At 36.2% G+C, this 19,566-nt stretch overlaps 2 protein-coding genes across 5 annotated transcripts; one reads left to right on the top strand and one right to left on the bottom strand.

Moving 5' to 3' along the window:
* Nucleotides 1-11,266: 11,266 nt before the first annotated feature.
* LOC149961178 (radical S-adenosyl methionine domain-containing protein 1, mitochondrial-like) lies at nucleotides 11,267-14,331 on the top strand. 2 transcript variants are annotated; one of them, XM_090175463.1, is made up of 11 exons: nucleotides 11,565-11,700; nucleotides 11,765-11,817; nucleotides 11,879-11,985; nucleotides 12,044-12,176; nucleotides 12,244-12,457; nucleotides 12,572-12,664; nucleotides 12,735-12,785; nucleotides 12,918-12,971; nucleotides 13,057-13,120; nucleotides 13,246-13,381; nucleotides 13,952-14,331. In XM_090175463.1, exons 1-11 carry the CDS (start codon nucleotides 11,593-11,595, stop codon nucleotides 14,199-14,201), a joined length of 1,263 nt encoding a protein of 420 aa, XP_090031589.1. In that variant the 5' UTR covers nucleotides 11,565-11,592; the 3' UTR covers nucleotides 14,202-14,331. The 2 variants fall into 2 exon arrangements, with proteins under 2 accessions (XP_090031599.1, XP_090031589.1); XM_090175473.1 differs by lacking the exon at nucleotides 13,246-13,381 and having other exon boundaries at nucleotides 11,267-11,700; nucleotides 13,952-14,101.
* Nucleotides 14,332-14,353: 22 nt separating this feature from the next.
* LOC149961177 (casein kinase I-like) lies at nucleotides 14,354-19,561 on the bottom strand. Of its 3 annotated transcripts, none has more exons than XM_090175444.1 (7): nucleotides 19,200-19,559; nucleotides 18,610-18,720; nucleotides 18,173-18,550; nucleotides 17,736-18,055; nucleotides 17,406-17,484; nucleotides 17,138-17,329; nucleotides 14,354-14,483 (listed from the first exon to the last, which is right to left on the bottom strand). In XM_090175444.1, the coding sequence occupies exons 1-7, from the start codon at nucleotides 19,273-19,275 to the stop codon at nucleotides 14,416-14,418; spliced, it is 1,224 nt and encodes a 407-aa protein (XP_090031570.1). In that variant the 5' UTR covers nucleotides 19,276-19,559; the 3' UTR covers nucleotides 14,354-14,415. The 3 variants fall into 3 exon arrangements, with proteins under 3 accessions (XP_090031570.1, XP_090031578.1, XP_090031562.1); XM_090175452.1 differs by lacking the exon at nucleotides 14,354-14,483 and adding an exon at nucleotides 15,519-16,017 and having other exon boundaries at nucleotides 19,200-19,555; XM_090175436.1 differs by lacking the exon at nucleotides 14,354-14,483 and adding an exon at nucleotides 16,028-17,032 and having other exon boundaries at nucleotides 19,200-19,561.
* Nucleotides 19,562-19,566: the final 5 nt, after the last annotated feature.

Raw genomic sequence — 19,566 nt, 5'->3', positions numbered from 1 at the left:
CTTTTTATCGAAAAAAAACGTCGTTTTTCCGTTTAATTTTACAAATTTATCAAAAAATTAATCGGATAATACAGAAATATAAATTATTTGATCAAAAAGTTTTACGAATAATTTTGAGAGCTTTATCTATTGAATAAAAGTTAATCATCCCCGACCTCTATTTTTTAGGTATATCTTAGTAAATAAAACCAGTTCTGTGATATTTGGACTCGTTTTACTGTTGTTAGAACTTTTTTGTTCGTCATGTACATCACTACTTTTTTTATTGAAGCATTTCGTTGAGAAAAAGGGGGGTCGGCGGCCCATTTATTTGGTTTGCCTACCCTCGTGAAAATTCCTGGCGCCGCCACTGATCGTAATAATTTGGTTGCTTCTTGCAATCCGTGCTCTTGACGCACTTCCATTCTTCAGGCTTAAATGGTACGTTCGCAGTTGGATGACACATTTGTACTATCGTACGCAGTGGCGGCCTAAGGCGGGGGGGGGGCGGTCCGCCCCGGGTACCAGGGCAGCAGGGGGTGCCATCAGAGAAGCTCGAGGGGGGGGGTGCAAATCAGAACGATTAAACTTGAAGAAGTGTGAAAACTTCTGCACGGTCCTGGGGGGTGTCACAAAACACTGCCGCCGCCCCGGGGACCCAGCCTTCTTAAGCCGCCACTGATCGTACGAAGGGTTTTGAAATGTTAATCTGTATCTAGTATGAAAATCTTCTTAGTCATGAACTGTATTGGCGCAATTTTAGTTTCACCCTCGAACGACAGTTTCAACATGGGAGATGCTTTGAGAATGAGCTTTTCGTTTTTCTCCGTTTCTTCGTTTGGTGCATTTTCATATTGACCGTCGACCGCTTTTTGTACTTCTGTACGGTCATAGTTCGTCAGTTTGTTATCTTCAGTTAAGGCATAGCCTTGATCGATTATCGGGTTGGGCATTTTTTCAATTAATTCTTCTTCATATTCTAATCGTCTTCGACATGGCGAGAGACCCCTAACTTTAGGGACGTCTTCAACGGTAACCTCGTATTGCTTTATGTTCCTTAGCAGGGTTCGTACACGACCTGGAATACCTGGAAAACCTGGAAAAGTCAGGGAATTTGAAAATGTTTCCAAAAGGTCAGGGAAAAGTCAGGGAATTGGAAAATATTTCTCAATGGTCAGGGAATAGTCAGGGAAATTTAAATTGGTCCAAAATAGTAAGGGAAATTTAAAATGGTCCAAAATAGTAAGGGAATTTTAAAATGACCCCAAAAACAAATCCGACAAATAAATTTTTGAAAAATGTATTAAAAATACATAATTAACATTTTTCAAGATTGTACCTCAAAACATAAATTTATTCTACCAAAATGGTCAGGGAAATTTGGCAATTTATTCAGGGAAAACCTGGAAATGTCAGGGAATTTAATTCCTGACATTTTGCACGAACCCTGCTTAGCATATCCTCTGGTATATCTAACAATGCATAAGCTTCTCTGACAGATTATTGCGGGTTTTGTCTCTGTTCGCATTTAATCCAAACTTCTAAAAGGTTTTTCAAGCGGAAATGCTGTTTAAGAAAATGAAACTCGGCCTTTAGCCCGTGCTTTCCGTAAGCAACCCATCTTTCATTAGCAGTTTGAATCGGGCTTTTCAACACTAATTCAGAACCCGAAGGGCTAGACACTTCGGGCCATCGACTTCCAGTATTACACCAATGGTTGTATTGTTCTTTGGCCCACCGGTAATTTGAGTCTCGGTCTTCTTTGTTCTGTCTTTGGGCCCCAAACAATTTTGGTCAGCAGGATTTCCCAACATGTCTAATAAATCTACGGGTAAATAGTGCTTTCCCAGAGAGTTGAAGGCGTCACTAACGTCCGATTTGAAAAGTAGCACCTCATCACTATCAATCTCCATCAATCGTTTTAATATTTCTTTCAATCTAATCATTTTTAAAACAATATTTTTCATTTCCTCGGTTCCAAGAGAATCGTTTTCAAACACAAACAGTTTTATTGGTTTACTGAAAACTTTGTTAAGATAATCTGGGTTAGTTACTTAAGTTTTCTGTAACTTTTTAATCGGTGTTGACGTCTTTCTTTTAGCTGGCGTCTTAAAAGTTACCGTTTTCTTTGGGGTACTAGAAATGGAATTTGGCGTCGGTAAACCGTCGCTCTCATCGTTGGAACCCAGCTTTGATGTATTCAAAGGCCTCAATCTACTTTCCCTACTTTCTCGAACCTTTCTTTACAGTCCCCTCTGGGGTTCCTAAAATTATTTTTCCCAGAACCTTTCCTTCTCATTATCGCTGTCAGTGTTGGAACATTCGGAATCTGTTTCCAAATCTGCAGCTACAAGGCTTTTCCTTGTTATTAGGATTTAGATTGTGCCACTCCTCTGTACATGGATTTCTCACAAGGTACAAAAGCGGATTAGTAACGAGTGTTCCTAAATTATCTCTGACGCAAATCTTAATATTTTCTGAGACTATCTACCCGTATCTTTCTCTTTGTCGGCTTCGGAGTCCACTGGAATGATACCCTTCCGAGCTGCTTCTATTATGTCGAATTTAGTGGTCAGGGCTACGTTGAGTTGTAACGTCAAATTATAAATGCCTTGGTATTCGGGTTTCAGTTCGTACTGACTTCTCCGTGAAAACCGCGATTGGCTTCATTCAAAAGTTTGTTTTGGTGCAAAGAAACGCGCATAACTGCGTTGTCGAAAGCGGCCTTTTTTTCTTCGAACGCCCGTTTGTAATCTCGGTTCAAACTCTCGGCGGCATTATTAGTTGGGCCTTCATTTACATTTTGAAACGCCGCGTATTTGAGGAATCGTTCGGCGACACCTCGCTCTTTAAAATCATTGTCTAAATGATCATCAAAGTAATCAACAAATCCGGATGGCCAAGTAGCTCGATATTCGGATAATTTAGCTCCGTATTCTTGTCTAGTTCGGCATTTAAGTAACACGCGAATATGACTTGGCAAAATGCGCGTATTATATTTCGTGGTTTTTGCTTTTTCGAGCCAGCGCTTAACATTCTGTTTCAAATGGTTATGATAAAATAGTAGGGTTTTGCCACCCATTTCGCAACTTCCCGTTATAGCCTCGGAAATCGCCGTTTCTCGGTCGGTAACGATTGGGCAATTTTCACCCAGTTCGTCCAATTTTAGTTCTTTAGCGACGTAATCGCTCCAAAAACGAGCGTGCACCTCTTTCGATTTAGTTTGGTGAATGAGGTGTAATATCGGAACAATGGGATTGTCAATGAAAAAGGTATTTCGCATCAGGACGCTGGTCAAAAAGAAATTTCCCAGCTTGAAAGTGGTGTCGCAATGAATGGATTGTTTTAGATTCCAATCATCCTTTGAAGCTAGAAATAGCCGCTTAGCGAGTGATATGGCTTCTGGTTGTCCAAAAACTATGGTTGTTAATTTTCCGGAAAAAAATGCGGAAAAATTTCCAGAAAATTTTCCGAATTGCGGAAAAATAAAAAATTGAAAAATAAATCACTTTTTAAGGGTTTTTAATGTTTTAAACTTTTTATCTATTTAAAATGACTAATGTCAGTAAACATACTACAAAACATTAATAGTGTTACATTGTTAACCAGTTTAAACTAGTCTATAGATTTAGTTTTACTTTTAGATTAGAAAAAATGATGTGAAAATTCCGCTTTATTTAAATTTGCAAACAAGATATTATATTAATCATGGAATGAAAACGTTTTTAATATTTTTCGGAAAAATACGGAAAATTTTCCGACTTACAACACTACCAAAAACTATACATAAACCGTCAGTTAAGTCAATTTGACGAATAATATCTTTAAAAACCGTTTTCTTCAAGGCAAGTACGGACGAGAGAGAATCGGGACAAATCCTGTTCTTCAAGCCGATGACATACTTCAAGTTTCGAGATTGTTTGGGATTTCTCGGTAGAACCATTGGCTTCAATGACTTTACATCTTCCGGGATTTCAGATTCCCTAATTTCGCCTAGCTCTTTATTTCCATCAATTTGCGCGTTTGTATACGCCGATTGCGGAGTTTAATTGTTTCTCCTTATCATATTCTTCATACTTCCCAATCTAGAGGGAATAGTACGGACAAATGGTCGTCTTGCAATTTCCGTGTGCTTGTAGAACTTGATTACTGGGAAAACTGTCCCGTCCGAATTTTTAAACGTTATGATTTATTTTTGAATATTTTTGGCAATTTCAATATCACCGTCCTTTCCAAGGTTTGACTTGTCTTGTACCATTTGATGCCCACATAATTTTGTCACAAAACAAGTCGGTTATTTTCGACTTTTCGTTAGTGGAAAGTAGAGACGAGTCGGGCCCACTTTTTTCCGGCCCGATCCGACCCGACCCGAAATAATTCAAATAAAATTTTGCCGACCGACCCGACCCGACCCGACCCGAAATTTTTAAAATTAAATTTTGCCCGATCCGACCCGACCCGACCCGTAAAAAATGAAAATTATTTTTGCCCGACCCGACCCGACCCGATAAATTAAAAAATCGATTTTGCCCGGCCGGGCCCGTCCCGGAAACCCGATAAGACCCGCCACAACCCATAGCATGAACTTTTTTTTTATTTTATAATATAGTGTAGATGTAGATACGCAATATAAAATATAACAAGAGGCATTTATTTATTTAAACAATTTTTGTGAACAAAAGTTAGTTGCGAAAGAGTTGAACCTTTTACATTTGTTCTTCGAGGGCCAAGTATCAGTCCTGTTCTGGAAAATACACGTTCGTCACTCGTTTGTGACGTGGGAATACCTAGAATTCTTTTAGCTCTATTTTTTCAAAGTACGCCGAGACACGCGACTTGCAAATTCGCAATTTAACGCCGGGAAATCGAAAGTAAAACCAAAACTAAACGTAAGAGAAGTTTAGGCGAATCGGACGACTGAGACGACCTTGAAATGATAGTCAATAGACGCTAGTCGTGCTGCTCGCAGTACTCATTAAGTCACTACGTCTATCTCTCACCCACACCCTCTCTCTTCCTCTATCCCACTTCGTACAAGTTAATTACAACACTCGAAGGGCCGAAACATTTCACAAGCCCTACGCAGTACGCAGTCGCGGGTAAGGGTCGGGTCGGGTCGGGCCTTTTTTTTTAAAAAAGCCCAGCCCTTTTGAAAATTGGCCCGGCCTGACCCGGTCCATTTAAATTTAAAATAAAAAAACCCGGCCCGACCCGAATTTTTCAAAAATTAAACTTGCCGACCCGTAAAAATTAAAATTTATTTCTGACCGACTCGTCTCTAGTCGAAAGCACGTATACATTGCCTCCTTTGATGTTGGAACACTGCAGAGAAAACACATTTCCGTCAAATGATCCGTCCACCACAGCGGATAAAATATCGCGAGCTTGGGTGTTACTCAGCTTAGACACGTCAGTCATATATGGCAAACCATCTTCAGTTTCGGATCTTTCGTTTTCAGAACCACTAACAAGGAGAGTACCCGAGGTGTTTATTGCCGATTTTGTTCAAAGTCGGGCGTAATGTAGACCTATATGAGATACGAAATTTCCCAAAAGGAGACGTTGCACTACCCATTCATTTTGCTATAGCAACCGAAAATGTTTTTGAAGAATAAACACTGTTCTTTCAGTTCGTAGAGCTCGTTTTTGTGTAATGTATGTCCCTTTTTCAGAAGGAGAATAAAGATTAAATGGAACGTAATAATATTTATTTAGGTGAAACCAAATTGGTTTCATACGGAAACACGGTTTAGAACAGCGAAGACTTAACGAAGTATTTTAGTTTGAAATTTGAAGCGTATTTAGTGTTTTTACTTGGCTTAAATTTTATTACCTTGTTTAGTTGAACTGGGGTATCCTTTTAATGAAGTAAAACGAAAGTTAAGCAAATTACCGAATTTAAAACTAATTATTTCATTAAAATGAAGCGACAGCTAAGCGTATATGCAAGGACGGACAAAACTTAAACTAAAAAAAAACGACGGTACTAGATTTGTATTAATCGTGCACTTTAGTATACGAGTAATTATAGGCTGGTGTCGTCCATGTGGGTGGGTGTGTGTGTGTGTGATCATCAAGAGCGTTGTAGCGGAAAATTGACGTGTGCAAAACAGGTTGAAGTATATTCGTTTCACCAGTGCACGCATGCGTTTTTCGGCTTCCCGGATATAAATGAAATATAAAAAATATGGCCGAACGACGTCGAGAAAATTTCTAGTCAAATTTAAAGATATTTCATAAATAATACAAAATCTAGTTGCAAATTGAGTTTGTGCAATAAAATAATTAGCGATTTGACCTGTATGTAATTGTAATTTTGTTATTTCTGGCTATTTCGTTCTCAATTAATCGTTAAGACTTGGATGCTTTTGTAAATATACGTATTTTGCCTTTTGAACATTTAACACGGTGAAGAGACCGGTGTAAGGGAAGTTCGAATCTCGCTTCCGCAGATATCTTTTGTTAAATTTTTTCATATTAATTTTACTTTCAGCCCTTTCAGTTTGAACATTTTCTCTGCTTTTTATATCAAATAATTTATATTACTTAAATTCCTCGAATTCATTATCTAGTCATTTTAATTCATTTTGGGCTCCCAATGCCATCTCGATACAAAAAAAATACTAAGAATTTTGGAATTGCTGTATTTTTCACTTGTATTTATTTATAATAGTATTTAATTTCAATAGTATTTCCAAAAATATTGGAAATATTATTAAAATACACTCTTTTTATTTTTGTTTCCTTGATCTCTCTGCTGTGCCCCAGCGCCTTTCCTGTCTCGTATTCCCTCTCTCCCTTCTCTGAGAATGGACCGTCTCCGTTTCCCCCTTTACCCCGTTGCCGCTCCCCAAGTAGCCGGTACCGCGAAACGGGAATTTGCTAATAGTAAGAGCGTCGCCAAAAAAATCGAATTTCTTTAAACTAATGATTAAGCACTTAAACAAAACCAATGAAATCGAAACATATTATAGGCACAGGTTTCCGACGTCAGGAATCCAGTGGTGGTTTTAGATTTCGCCTAGGTCAAATAGTTTTAGAGATATAAAAATAACAAGCAATGCATGTTAGAAAAGGATCTCAGTCGAAGTTTCAGGGCTTACGGTTTCAGCATAGACCAAAGGCAGGCGATCCGGAACAGATTGAGTTGTAGAACGGGGGCCTTGTAGAAGGCAGGAGTCGAGGGTAAGAATAAACAGTAAACCTATCAGTTTACTTTAATATATTCTTCTATAAATCGACTGTTGAATTTCCTATATTCCTATAAATTGTTTGGGGTTTTTCAGTGGTCAACCTGCAAGAGCTTTAAATTGATGTTGAAAACTCGGGTTTTCGAAACGTATCATTTCGATATATCATGATCATGCTTCGTAGCTGAACGATGCCGTTGATGGCATGCCTTGTAGGTGGGGTATCGTTATTTAGTTTCGAGTTCCTTCGGGCAGGCGTCAAATTTTCAAGTCCATTTTGTGGTTCTGGTCACCCAATAGCTCAGGGCACCGTACTTCTAGAAGAGATTGAAACTCTTCCTTTTAGCCCGAAAATCCCAGAAATGTACACATAAAGTCGAGGAGAGTAACCCTACGTATAATGTATTAAAACTGTAATCATAAAATTTAAAAATCACTTTTATGTAGTGAATACTGTATTTTATTTAAAATACGTGACACAACTAGATTCGGAGCCCTTCGGTTCCTTCATCAGGGCTACGTTCAGTGAAGCTCAACGGTCTCAACGTTGAAAACTTTTTTTCACTCAACGTTTTTTGTAATTTTAGGTTTTGACGTCACTTTGGCAACATTAGCTCAACAAACTCAACGATTGAAAGAGCAGGTTTCTTCGTTGTTAAACGGAATCGTGACGTCACCGCACAAGGGAAGGCTAGCTGCGGACGACTCAGCAGAAGATATTTACAAAAAAATTACAACAATCGTAAAAAGCGTTCAGCAAAAATCTCAACGGAATTAACGCAAATGTAAGACCGTTAAGTTTCACTGAACGTAGCCCAGGTGTGATACTGAAGAAAATGTAAGGCAGTTCCCAGAAATTTCTTTTAGATAGATATATAGTTAAGAATAATTAAATTAAAATAACTCAATTACTACACCCCCCTCGGTACTGGCGAGACTACGCAAATTTACCGTAAATTTAGCACTTTGCATACATAGGCACACAAATGCCAGCTCTCTTGCGTTGCCCTTTAACCACCTAATATCAATCCCTTCCCGCACCCTCTCGACTTAAATCTCTTAACAAACAATCAGTTACAATTCGACATAAAATTAACAACCTTAGTTTGCTGCATAAATTTTTTTATAACAACCTGGTTCTTGACTTCAATGAATTCTTCACTGTACCTGTTGGTTCGCGCGCAAGATGTCATTCCTTAAAACTAAGTATGCCCCGAGCTCTCACTGCCACTCGACTTAATTCATTTGCTCACACCGTTATAAATGACTGGAATTATTTCCCTTTAAAACTATTCCAAATTTCGGACCTCTTTAATAGACTATTTCAATAATTAAGTATTAGATATTTTATTTCTTTATTTTTGTGTTTAATAACCTGTTTATTACTGTTCCCTAATAAAGTATAACTAACATTTACCCCCCTTTTTTCTGTTATACTCTAGTCCCTATCGGGCATTGTCTGTAAATAATTTTTTTATATTCATTTTTTTCCTCACTCATATGATCTCATTGTGGTACATTATGAGATGACGTAAAAATATTTCAACAATGTTAGGTAAATCGTCTAATTGGGCGGCATCTTCGCAAACCAGGCGCAATTTAGATTGATACCAGTTGCCACGTTCCTCGTGGCGTTGATAGCCAAGGTACCAAATGAGGCTACTAACGTGAGCACAATTAAGTACCCACAGTTAGGGCACCCCCTTTACAATTGCAATACCATTCCGTGATCGCATCTATTCCAATCCCATGTGGTACGTATCGAATAAGGGCTTGATGAACAGAGGCTGCAGAAAACTGACTTCGGACACGTACACAGGGCCGTAACCAGGGGGGGGGGGGCGGTCGGGCCGTGCCCATCCTAGACCGTATGGTTGTATGTACAATTTTTTATTTTTTTTTATTTGTTTCCATTGCGTGCCCACCCTGAAATCAAATCCTGGTTACGGTGCTGCACGTACACGTAAGAGGTCACCGTCCACCTTACACAGTTCCACGTCAAACGACCCGCACTTTTCAACTGTTAAGGCGATGTAGGATTCGGCGCGTCTTTATTTAAAATCACTTAAGACAATACCCCTGACGTCTTCCTCGCTGAGAACCGGACCAATAATTTCAATGATATAGCCGGTAGTGGTGACAAGTAGCATCGGATTGACCATATGTTGGCTTTTGTGTACGCAAAATGATTTTTGTAAGACTGTATAGTGCAGGGCCGTGCTTAGGGGGGGGGGGCGAACCCGGTGGTCGCCCAGGGCCGATAAAATTTCCCCATAGGGATGTATATACCGGAGGGCCGCTACACTCAGTTTCGCGAATGCATTTCGCCCGGGGCCGCGAGACCTCTAGCACGGCCCTGGTATAACGACTGGATCGTCCTGGTATAGCGACTGGATCGTCCAACTTGGATGTAAGTACCATCAACGATGGTGAGAAGACATTCCGCGTTATTGCTTGCAAATAGTCTTACTGCTGCAGGTGATTGGTGATTGGCGATTAAGTCTTCTCTTGAAATATGGCGAAGAACGTAATTTAGCGGCACAAAACGTTCTTTTAAAGCAGCAAGTACCATTTTAATAAAATTCATGACGGTGGACTCTTTCATTTAGACCTCTTGTTGAGCAAATGAGCAATAAAAGAACTAAAGAAGTAAAGAACCTCTCCACCTATCTTTATTCTTTAGCATTATGGAAGATACCCTCCAACGGCTATACTCCGGAGATTATTGATATTAATGAACAGATTTTGCATTAAAAGAGCGTAAATATTATCAGAGATGACAACCATACCAGACATTTGGAAATATTGAGAAGTTTATTTTTAACATTACTTGACCCAGAAGTCCATACGGGTCTTCTTTAAAATAACAAGCAAATTTAACAAGTAAACATTTTACGTATTTATAACCATTTTATATTTTAATGTAATAACATGAGTGTCTAATAAATACGTTTTAAAGCAGGACCCCCGTAAAAAATATCACTATTTCCAAGTCTGCTTGCGTTGCCCTTTAACCTATGAGCAAAAGATGTGTATGACGTCAGCGCCCCTAGCGGATTATTATTTTTATCGCTGACACCGGTTTCCTACTGTACGCTTTTTCGCGTTTCCGGTTTTGACGTCACGATAGTCATCGGTTACAGCAACTCACCGAAGTCATCGGCTGGAAGAGTCGGTTTTTCCGATGACTGACGTCATTACTGACGTACAACTACTATGAAAGCTACGGCATTTTAAAAAACACCGATGACTGAATAAAAGCGTTCAGCAACTTCCAACGTCATTATGACGAAAAAGCTCATCGGTGGAAAATATAAATCCATCGGGTTTTTTTTCCGTTGACTGTCAGTGGCGGCGCTAGGGGGTAGGCCAGGTAGGCCACTGCCTACCTTAAAATTTTGAGGGGCCCCAAAATCACCCTATAAGGGGCCCCGAATTGATCTAGAAAGTGTCTCAAAATTGTCCCAAGAGATAAAATTATTTATAAATAACAATGATACAATTGTCAATAATGTATTTAGAAATTTTTTAGGTATCTCCTAGTAAATAAAACCAGTTCTGTTATATTTGGACTCATTTTACTGTTGTTAGAACTTTTTTGTTCGTCATGTACATCACTACTTTATTTTATTGAAGCATTTCGTTGAGAAAAGGGGGGTCCCGGGTCGGGGGCCCATTTATTTGGTTTGCCTACCCTGGCGAAAATTCCTGGCGCCGCCACTGTTGACTGTTACTGAACGTACCCCGGGCTCGCGGAATTTCGACAAATGTGTTGACTGCTGTAGCGCGAACAGCGCGTGATCAAAGTTGGCCGTGGTTTTAGCAAAGTATTTTCTGATTAATCGTAAGTATGAGAAACTCGAATTAACATTTAAATGGTTAATAAATAGCTTTAATTATATATAATAATTTCATTTTTCCTCGTTTTACTATTTGCCGAGATTTCGAAACAAAATGTTATAATTACAAATTTATGATTTGTTATTAAAGTATTGTAGGGACGAGAACACAAAAATTGGCATTCAGAATCTTAAATTTTAATTTTTCCGTGGTTTCTCCATTTGCAGGACTAGCGGCATCTATCGCACGACGTGACGGCGATTGTATATAATTAAAAAAATCCTCGTTTTAGTCGCTTGCAAAAATTCCTCATTTTAGCAACCAAATGTTATAATTACAAATTTCTGATTTTATATTTAAATTATTGTAGGTACTAGAACGTAAAGCAAAGCCGTCATACTGCTATATGGTAGCCTTCCTTCATTTTCCTTGTTTTAGCCTAGCTGATTATTATTATTATTTATTATTAATTAATATCCACTTTTGTCCGTACCCTTTATTACCAACCTTTTACGGTGTGTAAATTCGTAGAAAACTTTTTTGAATAATTATTTTAATCAAAGCGATGGATCTCTGAAAAATAATGAAGAATTTAAGGCATTTTTACCAGACTTTAAGAAAATCAATATATAAGCCTGTTAAAAAAGCAAATAAATGTGATATAAAAACGGAAGCAACTGTTTACATTCACGTAAAACAAATTTCCATTTTTAATTTTAGATTATATCACAATTAACTCCACTCATTGTTTCTAGTGGCCTTATTGTGAGAAAAGATGCACATATTGCAATTTTAATAAATATATTAGGTATTAAAAGTTCCATATTGTTTTACAAAAGAATTAAACTTGATATTTCATTGAAAAATAGCAAAATTGTTGATTATCAAAGGATGGAACAGTGTTTGGTCACAGAAGCAACAACAATGCTAAATTTCAGCCAAGCTAAAACTATAAAATCTATTTTCTTTGGGGGTGGTACATAGAATTATAAAATTTTGGCCATTATGCGATTAACTAATTTATCAAAATTTAGGAACACCTAGCCTGGCTAATCCAAAAATAATAGAAACAGTTATAAAAACTATTTCAAACTTATCTGAATTATCAGAAAATGCTGAGATAACTGTGGAATGCAATCCCAATGACTTAAATTATGATAAGCTTAAGTATGCTTAACCAAAAACTACGGGAAGGGTGTTGTTGTTAATTGAATTAAAATATTGCCATTTATAGGTTTTATGAAGAAATTGGTGTTAATAGAATTTCCGTAGGAGTTCAAACCTTAAACAACCACGATCTAAAAATTTTGGGACGAACTCACAATGTTTCGAATTCTTTGAAATCACTTGAAATGGCTAAAGAAATCTTCCCTGATAAAACTTCAATTGATATTATATTTGGAAGACCAGGACAGACTAATAATGACTGGGAGAAGGAATTACAAAATGTAAAATAAATTAAGGGTTGTTAACTAGTTTTTTTTTAACTTTGTTGACAATTAACTTGATAATTGGCTCAAAAGTACTATATATTTACCAATGGTGTTGGTCTTCATTTGTAGATCTTAGAAATCTGCGACAATCACATTTCTATATATCAATTAACTTTAGAACGGGGAACTTCTTTATTTAAAAAAGTTCAAAATGGAGAATTGGTAATTCAAAGTACAATGAAACATAAATTGTAATTTTAAGTATTTACATGTTTTTTTTATTGTTCTATAGAAAATGCCTAACATTGAAATTATGGAAGATATGTACGAAACAGCAGAAAGGGTACAGACAAATGGCAAAAATTATAAATTTAATTAAATTAATAATTTTTACGCATTCCTTTCCTCAGTTTCAAAATCTTAAAACATTGAAATTAATAATAATTATTATTATTATTACTCTATTTACAAGCAGATTTTGGAACAAAATGGTTTTCTTCATTATGAGGTGTCCAATTACTCCAAAAACGTAAATAGTCTTTTTATACACAAAAAACTTCACTTAATATCTTCTCTTTTGAGCTGATTTTAAACTCTCTTTGTTATAATTAAAGGGAGCTGAAAGTATTCACAACCAGTCCTACTGGGATGGCAGCCAGTACATTGGGATAGGGCCTGGTTAGTTACCAAATTAAATTCCATTAATTAAAAAATTTACAATTATTTTTAAAAAATTAACGTCAATTTTGATCTTTGAAAAATAATTTCCAAATAATGATAAACAAATATATATATATTAATAGGAGCTCACAGCCGTATTTATAATAAAAATACACGTTACTCGTGTATCCAAACATTAGAACCAAATGTTTGGATGACTGAGATTGAAAAACGGGGACATGGGACGAGGCAAATGATTGCGCAATCACCTAAAGACATGTTAGTCCATATATTATTTTTTATACAATATTTAGTTTTAACCTTCAGACTTAAGAGTTATAAACCTTTCAAAATTAGAATTTTATGTAAGGTTTAAACTCAACTACAAAAAGCATTTTAAAGGTAGAAACTAAAAACTGCCCATTTTGACAGTTTAGTAAATTTCTGTTGCAGCGTGTAAAGCCTGATTAACATTATTTTACCTCAAAAAATGCCTTACCAAGCTATTTCTAGACCTAGCGCCTAAACGCGTCATAACTAAGCGACACGGCGTAGTACTTCAATCTTAGGAATCACTTTCTCATGGCTAAGTGAAAATAATTGTAAACAAAGTTTGTTGACATAATCCCACATTATTGAAATTTACACCTAAAATGGGGTTTATTACGTCGCGGCGCTTCAAAAACTGACGTCAACGGCTGTCATTGAACCACTTCTATACCTAGTCCGTTTCTAAGAGGTAGCGATATTTTAAAAAATTAACAGGAATAAAAAATAACCTAAAAATTCATTTTTTTTACAAAATCAATCAATTTCTCTTGGTATAACATTTTTCTCTTCATTTAATAGATTATCCGAAGTTTTGATGACTTCAATGAGAACCATCCGTGGGTTAAGTAATCACAGATGGTTACAACTATACAAGAACGCGCCGTCTATTTACGAAGTTTTCTTGAACAATTCTTCGTTGCAAAAGTTCATTAGTTGTGGATTGTTACTTCCCAGTGATGGTGAGGCGTTAATCCCCACCAAAAGGGGCATAGCGGTGGCTGATACAATCGTAGCTGAACTTTTACCATCTGTACTTTGTATTAAATAGGAATTGAGTTTTATTTTCAATCAAGTCCATTTTAACAATTTTTTCTTGAAATTGTAACTTATTAAATGAAAAAATGGAGAAAAATTATCTCCTATTTTGGGCAGTTATTTTTTTAACAGGAGGGGGTGACAAGGATATCTTGATATTTACAGAATGTTGATGATATCCGTGTTAATTTTTGTAGCATCATATAATTTATAAATTATGTGGTTCTCTAGTGCGGCTTAGAGGAATTTTCAAGTGGGTTGAGAGCAATTGCGTTTCTTCTAGATTGCAATGAACCTAAAACCAAAGGTAAAAATTACAATCTGTTTAATTTAGAAACATAGGACAAACAAATCTAGTGGTAGTTCTTTTAAGTTAGCCAGGGTTAAAGTTTAGTTAACTTGCATAAGCGTGAGTCATGCAGGGGTTCCAAAGCATTCCAATAATTAGTTGATTAAATCATTTTTTTTTCATTGGAAAACTTTTTAAAAAATGCAGGGTTTTATTTTGGTAAAGGAAATATCTATAGACAGATATGATGAGGTAACAAACTTGACTAAAATTATAACTTACCAAGTAATTAGTATAGGTAACTTAGGTACTTTTACTAAAAAAATAAAACTAAATCATAAGTTAAGCAAATGTTAATATAACAAAAACTCAATTTGGTTCTTAAAGATTAACTTTGCAATGAAATTTAAAATTAATATTTAACTTAATAAGGCTGAAAAATTTCAAAAAAATTTACTTTCTGAAATTAATTTTTAACTCCCTTTCGAAAAATGTAAAAAAACAGATTTTCTCTCACAATTTTTATACACCTCTCTGCTGTTTTTTTATTTTAAATCTCTTGTTGGTCACGTTTGAATCGTCAAATTTTTAGTCCAACGAGTATACAAATTTTCAGCACAAATAAACTTCACAAATAGTTCAATCATTACTTTACATGAAAGTAAAATTGTCTTTGTTGTTGTATTAAACAAGGTTTTTAGTTAAATAATGCAAAGATTTTGGTTAACCTAAGAGAGAGATATTTACATTTTGCGTTAGATTTTAGGGTTTAAAACATGAGTACACAAAAAAATATTCTGCGCATGAAAATATGGACAAAATTTAAAAAAAACCATTACGAAAAAGAATTAACTATACAGTCTGATCCAACTCATTCTCTCAATTACAAATTTTGTTTATCATTGTTTTTAAACCCTAAATAGGAATTAACTACAGATACTGTAAAAAAGAAGTTTATATTCAAGGACCAATTAAAATGCCAATGTAGTAGACACAACCATTTTAGTGTATCTAAAAAGGACAATAGCGGGCAAGGTCTTAAAAACTCAAATCTTTAACCTTTTACTTTATAATTCTAATTATTCACAAGTTCCTGCTCACGCACATAAAAAAAGCACGTTAATCGTACAGTAACTGCCGCGCACATTTTTATCCAAAGTTTTTCACATTGTTTTTAACTTCTCTACGTCAAAAAAAATTAAACCAAAAATTTTAAGTTGGCTTTTCCAATTTTTAACGTTTTTTTTCCAAGGCACGCAACAGTAAAGAATTAAATAAAGATTTTTTTAGGATGAAGAACAAATCTTTGTATAATTCGAAAAGCAGTTTTCTCTGCAAGCATTACGTGCAAATAACTAACTTTCCAAAAACAATTCCCACGCACATTGGAGTTTTTTTTACGTTGCAAATAAAAAAATCACTTCCTTTCCATCTTGTTGCACAGTTCTGATAGTTCTTAACATAAATTTTCGCGCAACATTTTTCAGTTTTATACCTTTTCTAGACCATAATAGCATTCACTTGCGTTTTTTTCTGGAAACTAAGGGTGGGAAGGTTTGGTTATATTCCATAAAATTAAAAACTGTACTTTTTCATGGTACAAAGACACGTTAATATTATTTTATATTTGTTTTGGTTTTAAAGATTATTTTCTAGCCTAAGACCAGTTATCGTAAGCTGACAATTTTCTAGCCAAAGTTTACGCGCAGATTATAGCAACTGTTTTCATTTATACACCGATAAACCCGTTTTTTTAAAGCCCCCATTTAGATTGTTATTTCAATGGGTGGGCAGTATCAAAAGGGGGTGAATTTTAGGTACCTCATAAATTTAGCCTATTAATTTTCTAAATCAAAACTAAACCGAAAATTGGTCATTTTTATAAACAAAAATAGTCCATTATTTTTTGTGTTAAGTCAAGTTTTTCCTAGACGCAGAATAAATTAAGTGAAAAGGAAAGAGAAAAGCATTAAAATAAAATTGTTAGAGGAAGCTGGAAACATTACGTGTGAGTTTACAAATTTTGAGCATTCATTGACACAGGTTAAGCTTGATACGATAAACGTGTAATATTTTTTTACTTTAATTTATGTACATTTATGTTAAGCCTTTGTCTTTAAAATATTAAACGTTTACGTAGAGAAAAAGGAAAGTTAGAAGTTAGTAAAGCAAATTTACCTATTTGTTGGCAAAAAGATGGCAATTGTTGTGTTGCGTGTGGAATTATATCAAAAAGGGGGCGATGATAAACGTAAAAGTACATAAGGTTATATACAGACTAAGGGAATGGATTAAAACAAATATGATGGAAATGGAGGAAATTAAAAAGATGAAGGTGTACGTAAAAATAATAATGGGAAAAGCTGACTAAACAGAAAAAAGTTAATTAAATTGGGTCTAATTAAAGGTAGGGCTTTTTAATCATCTGGGTACAGCCTCCTGTATTCGTAAGGACAATCGGGTCTGAGATCTGAGAGTAACTCCCGGCGGGATATTCCCTCCACCCGGGATGCCGGCTCCCACTCCAGACATGACATTGGCGGTAGACGAAGTAACTGCGGGGAAAGGTGCAGCTACGTAAGAGGCTGCTGTCGCGGCCATCATAGCCACCGACCTACTACCCATAGCGGTCGAGTAAGGCATTGAGACGGAGGACCTACCTCCTGTGGCGCCAATTACTCCACCAGGAACGCTTGGACCCGCAGAGGATGAGGTTCCCGCGTCTTGGATTCCACGAAGTCGACTTATACTGGCAGCAGTGGCGCTAGTAGGCGCTGTCGTGGGTAAGAATTGAGATAGGGGGATGCCTCCACGAGCTCCAGCTCCAGGGGTATTTACTCCTCCTGTTCCCCCTAATTGGATTATTGCAGAGACATGTAAAACTATTCCATGTCATAATCCCATTAAACTATTGACAATAGTCACTACCTGTAGGGACACCTCGAGCATCTTCCATCGTTTGTGGCTGATCTTGGTCTTGAGATGTTGGCTGGTTTCGGTTTCCACCCTAGAAAGGATAACATTATTTAGTTACTAAGGAATATACCAAAAACAAACTTAAAGCGAGTTTTCTCAAGGTTTCAACCTTATTCCAGTTGTAATACATGAACGAAAATAAAAAATCTATTTAGACATTTTACCATTAAGTAATTTGCATAAATGCATTAATTGACTAAAGCAATTAAAATCTAATTAGGTGAAATTAAAATCAAAAATCTAGTCTTGGGAAAACAACCCTATTAGAAAAGTTTTAATTACAAATTTCAACATGTTCCAATCAAAGACGTAATCGTAAGTGAACCCTTGTCTATGGAAAAGATTCCTGAGAAGCTGCCTCAAGTAGGAATAGTCTGGTTTCTCGTCAAAACGCAGCGATCGACAATAGTTCAAATAGGTGGCAAACTCCGATGGAAAATTCCTGCATAATTCTTCAATGGGAGTGGACATTTTCTTTTCACTGATGCGTTCGTATTTTTGTCTTTTGGTGGCAGCCCTTAAGCCTTGCCAGGGTAAACTGCCCCGATTAAAGTACATTAGGACGTAACCGAGGGACTCGAGATCGTCACGACGGCTTTGTTCTACAGAAAATAATAATAATAATTTTTCAAAAAAAAAAACACACCAAAATGTAGTTCACGTAACAAAACTAATAAAATATGAAAACAATATGAAAATAGGAAATCAAAATATATTACCAATTCCTAGATGAGTGTTTATCGATGCGTATCTTGCAGTTCCTGTTAAGTTCTTGTTTTCCCTGTAAGGGATGTGCTGGTGACTACGCGTGTCTCTATACTTTTTGGCTAGGCCAAAGTCTATGATGTATACTAGGTTGCCCTTTTTACCTAGTCCCATCAAAAAATTATCGGGTTTTATGTCTCTATGTATAAAGTTCTTGCTGTGAATATACTCGATACGGCTTATTAGCTGATCAGCTAATAACAAAACCGTTTTCAGCGAAAATTTGCGAGTACAAAAATTGAAGAGATCTTCCAAACTAGGGCCTAATAATTCCATCACCATCACATTGTAATCTCCTTCGGAACCGCACCATTTTATAGAAGGAATTCCAACTGAAATTGACCAATGAAGGTTAAACTTTTAAAGGACAAAATGTAGCCAAATATATTACCTCCTCCTTGCATCATTTTGTAGAATTTGCTTTCTATGTGAAGCTGTGGATGTTTTGTTTTGATACATTCTAATTTAATGGCTACTTCTTCACCAGTTACTATATTTGTACCTTTGAGAGATTGAAATGGTTAAATTAGAGATTGCTCATTCTAAAAGCTATTTGCATATAATGACTGGAATAATTATTCTCCAAAATAATTGACATATAAGACCCAAAACAACCATTCCCTAGGATAAAGTGTACAAATTTCATTATCATCGAAGGATGTGGGATATTATGTTAATGACCTAAGATGTAGTTGCATATATTTAGATGGTTCACTGCCCACTAACACTCCAGTTCTTTGTGTATTTACTTAGGCCTAATAGGGTTATGGAGGTTTATAGTCAGTTACATAACTAATGATATTTTTTAATTTGGAATCGAGTTTTATAAGGAAGCTTCCCATAGATTGCTTACAAATTTATGCGCTACTTCCCGTTTTCAAAAACAGAAAAGGGGCCAATGAATCATTGAAGGCTTTTATGCCAATAAAATAGATTGGCTAAGCTTGCACTAGCGATCTCTTTGAGAACGTTTTTACTCACCTAAATATATATCACCAAAAGATCCGCTTCCGATTTTTCGTCCCAGTCTATATTTGTTTCCAACCCGTAACTCCATTCCTGGATTATTGAGGTTGATAACTGTGAAGGGTGTGTTGTTTTGATGTCAAAACTTTACAGCGTAATACCCAATGCCGCCATTTGTAAATTGTTCAAAGTTTTATCTCAGCACAATGACAGCTCCCCTATTTAACTGGATTTTTGGAAACAATTAAGACTTCACCGGGAACTAATTAACAAGTAATCGCGAACTTGAATATCCTAATTACGCGAAACAAAAGGATTTAGGCGATTATGACTCAATTCGAGGAAGGATTTCCTCGATTGAAAACTTTTAATTTCGACCATT

Source organism: Leiobunum rupestre, chromosome 1 (assembly GCF_980474605.1).
Source record: "Leiobunum rupestre chromosome 1, qqLeiRupe1.1.hap1, whole genome shotgun sequence".
NCBI lineage: Eukaryota > Metazoa > Arthropoda > Arachnida > Opiliones > Sclerosomatidae > Leiobunum > Leiobunum rupestre.
The sequence above is the reverse complement of the archived record's forward strand: the minus strand, read 5'-3'. Positions and strand labels throughout refer to the sequence as shown.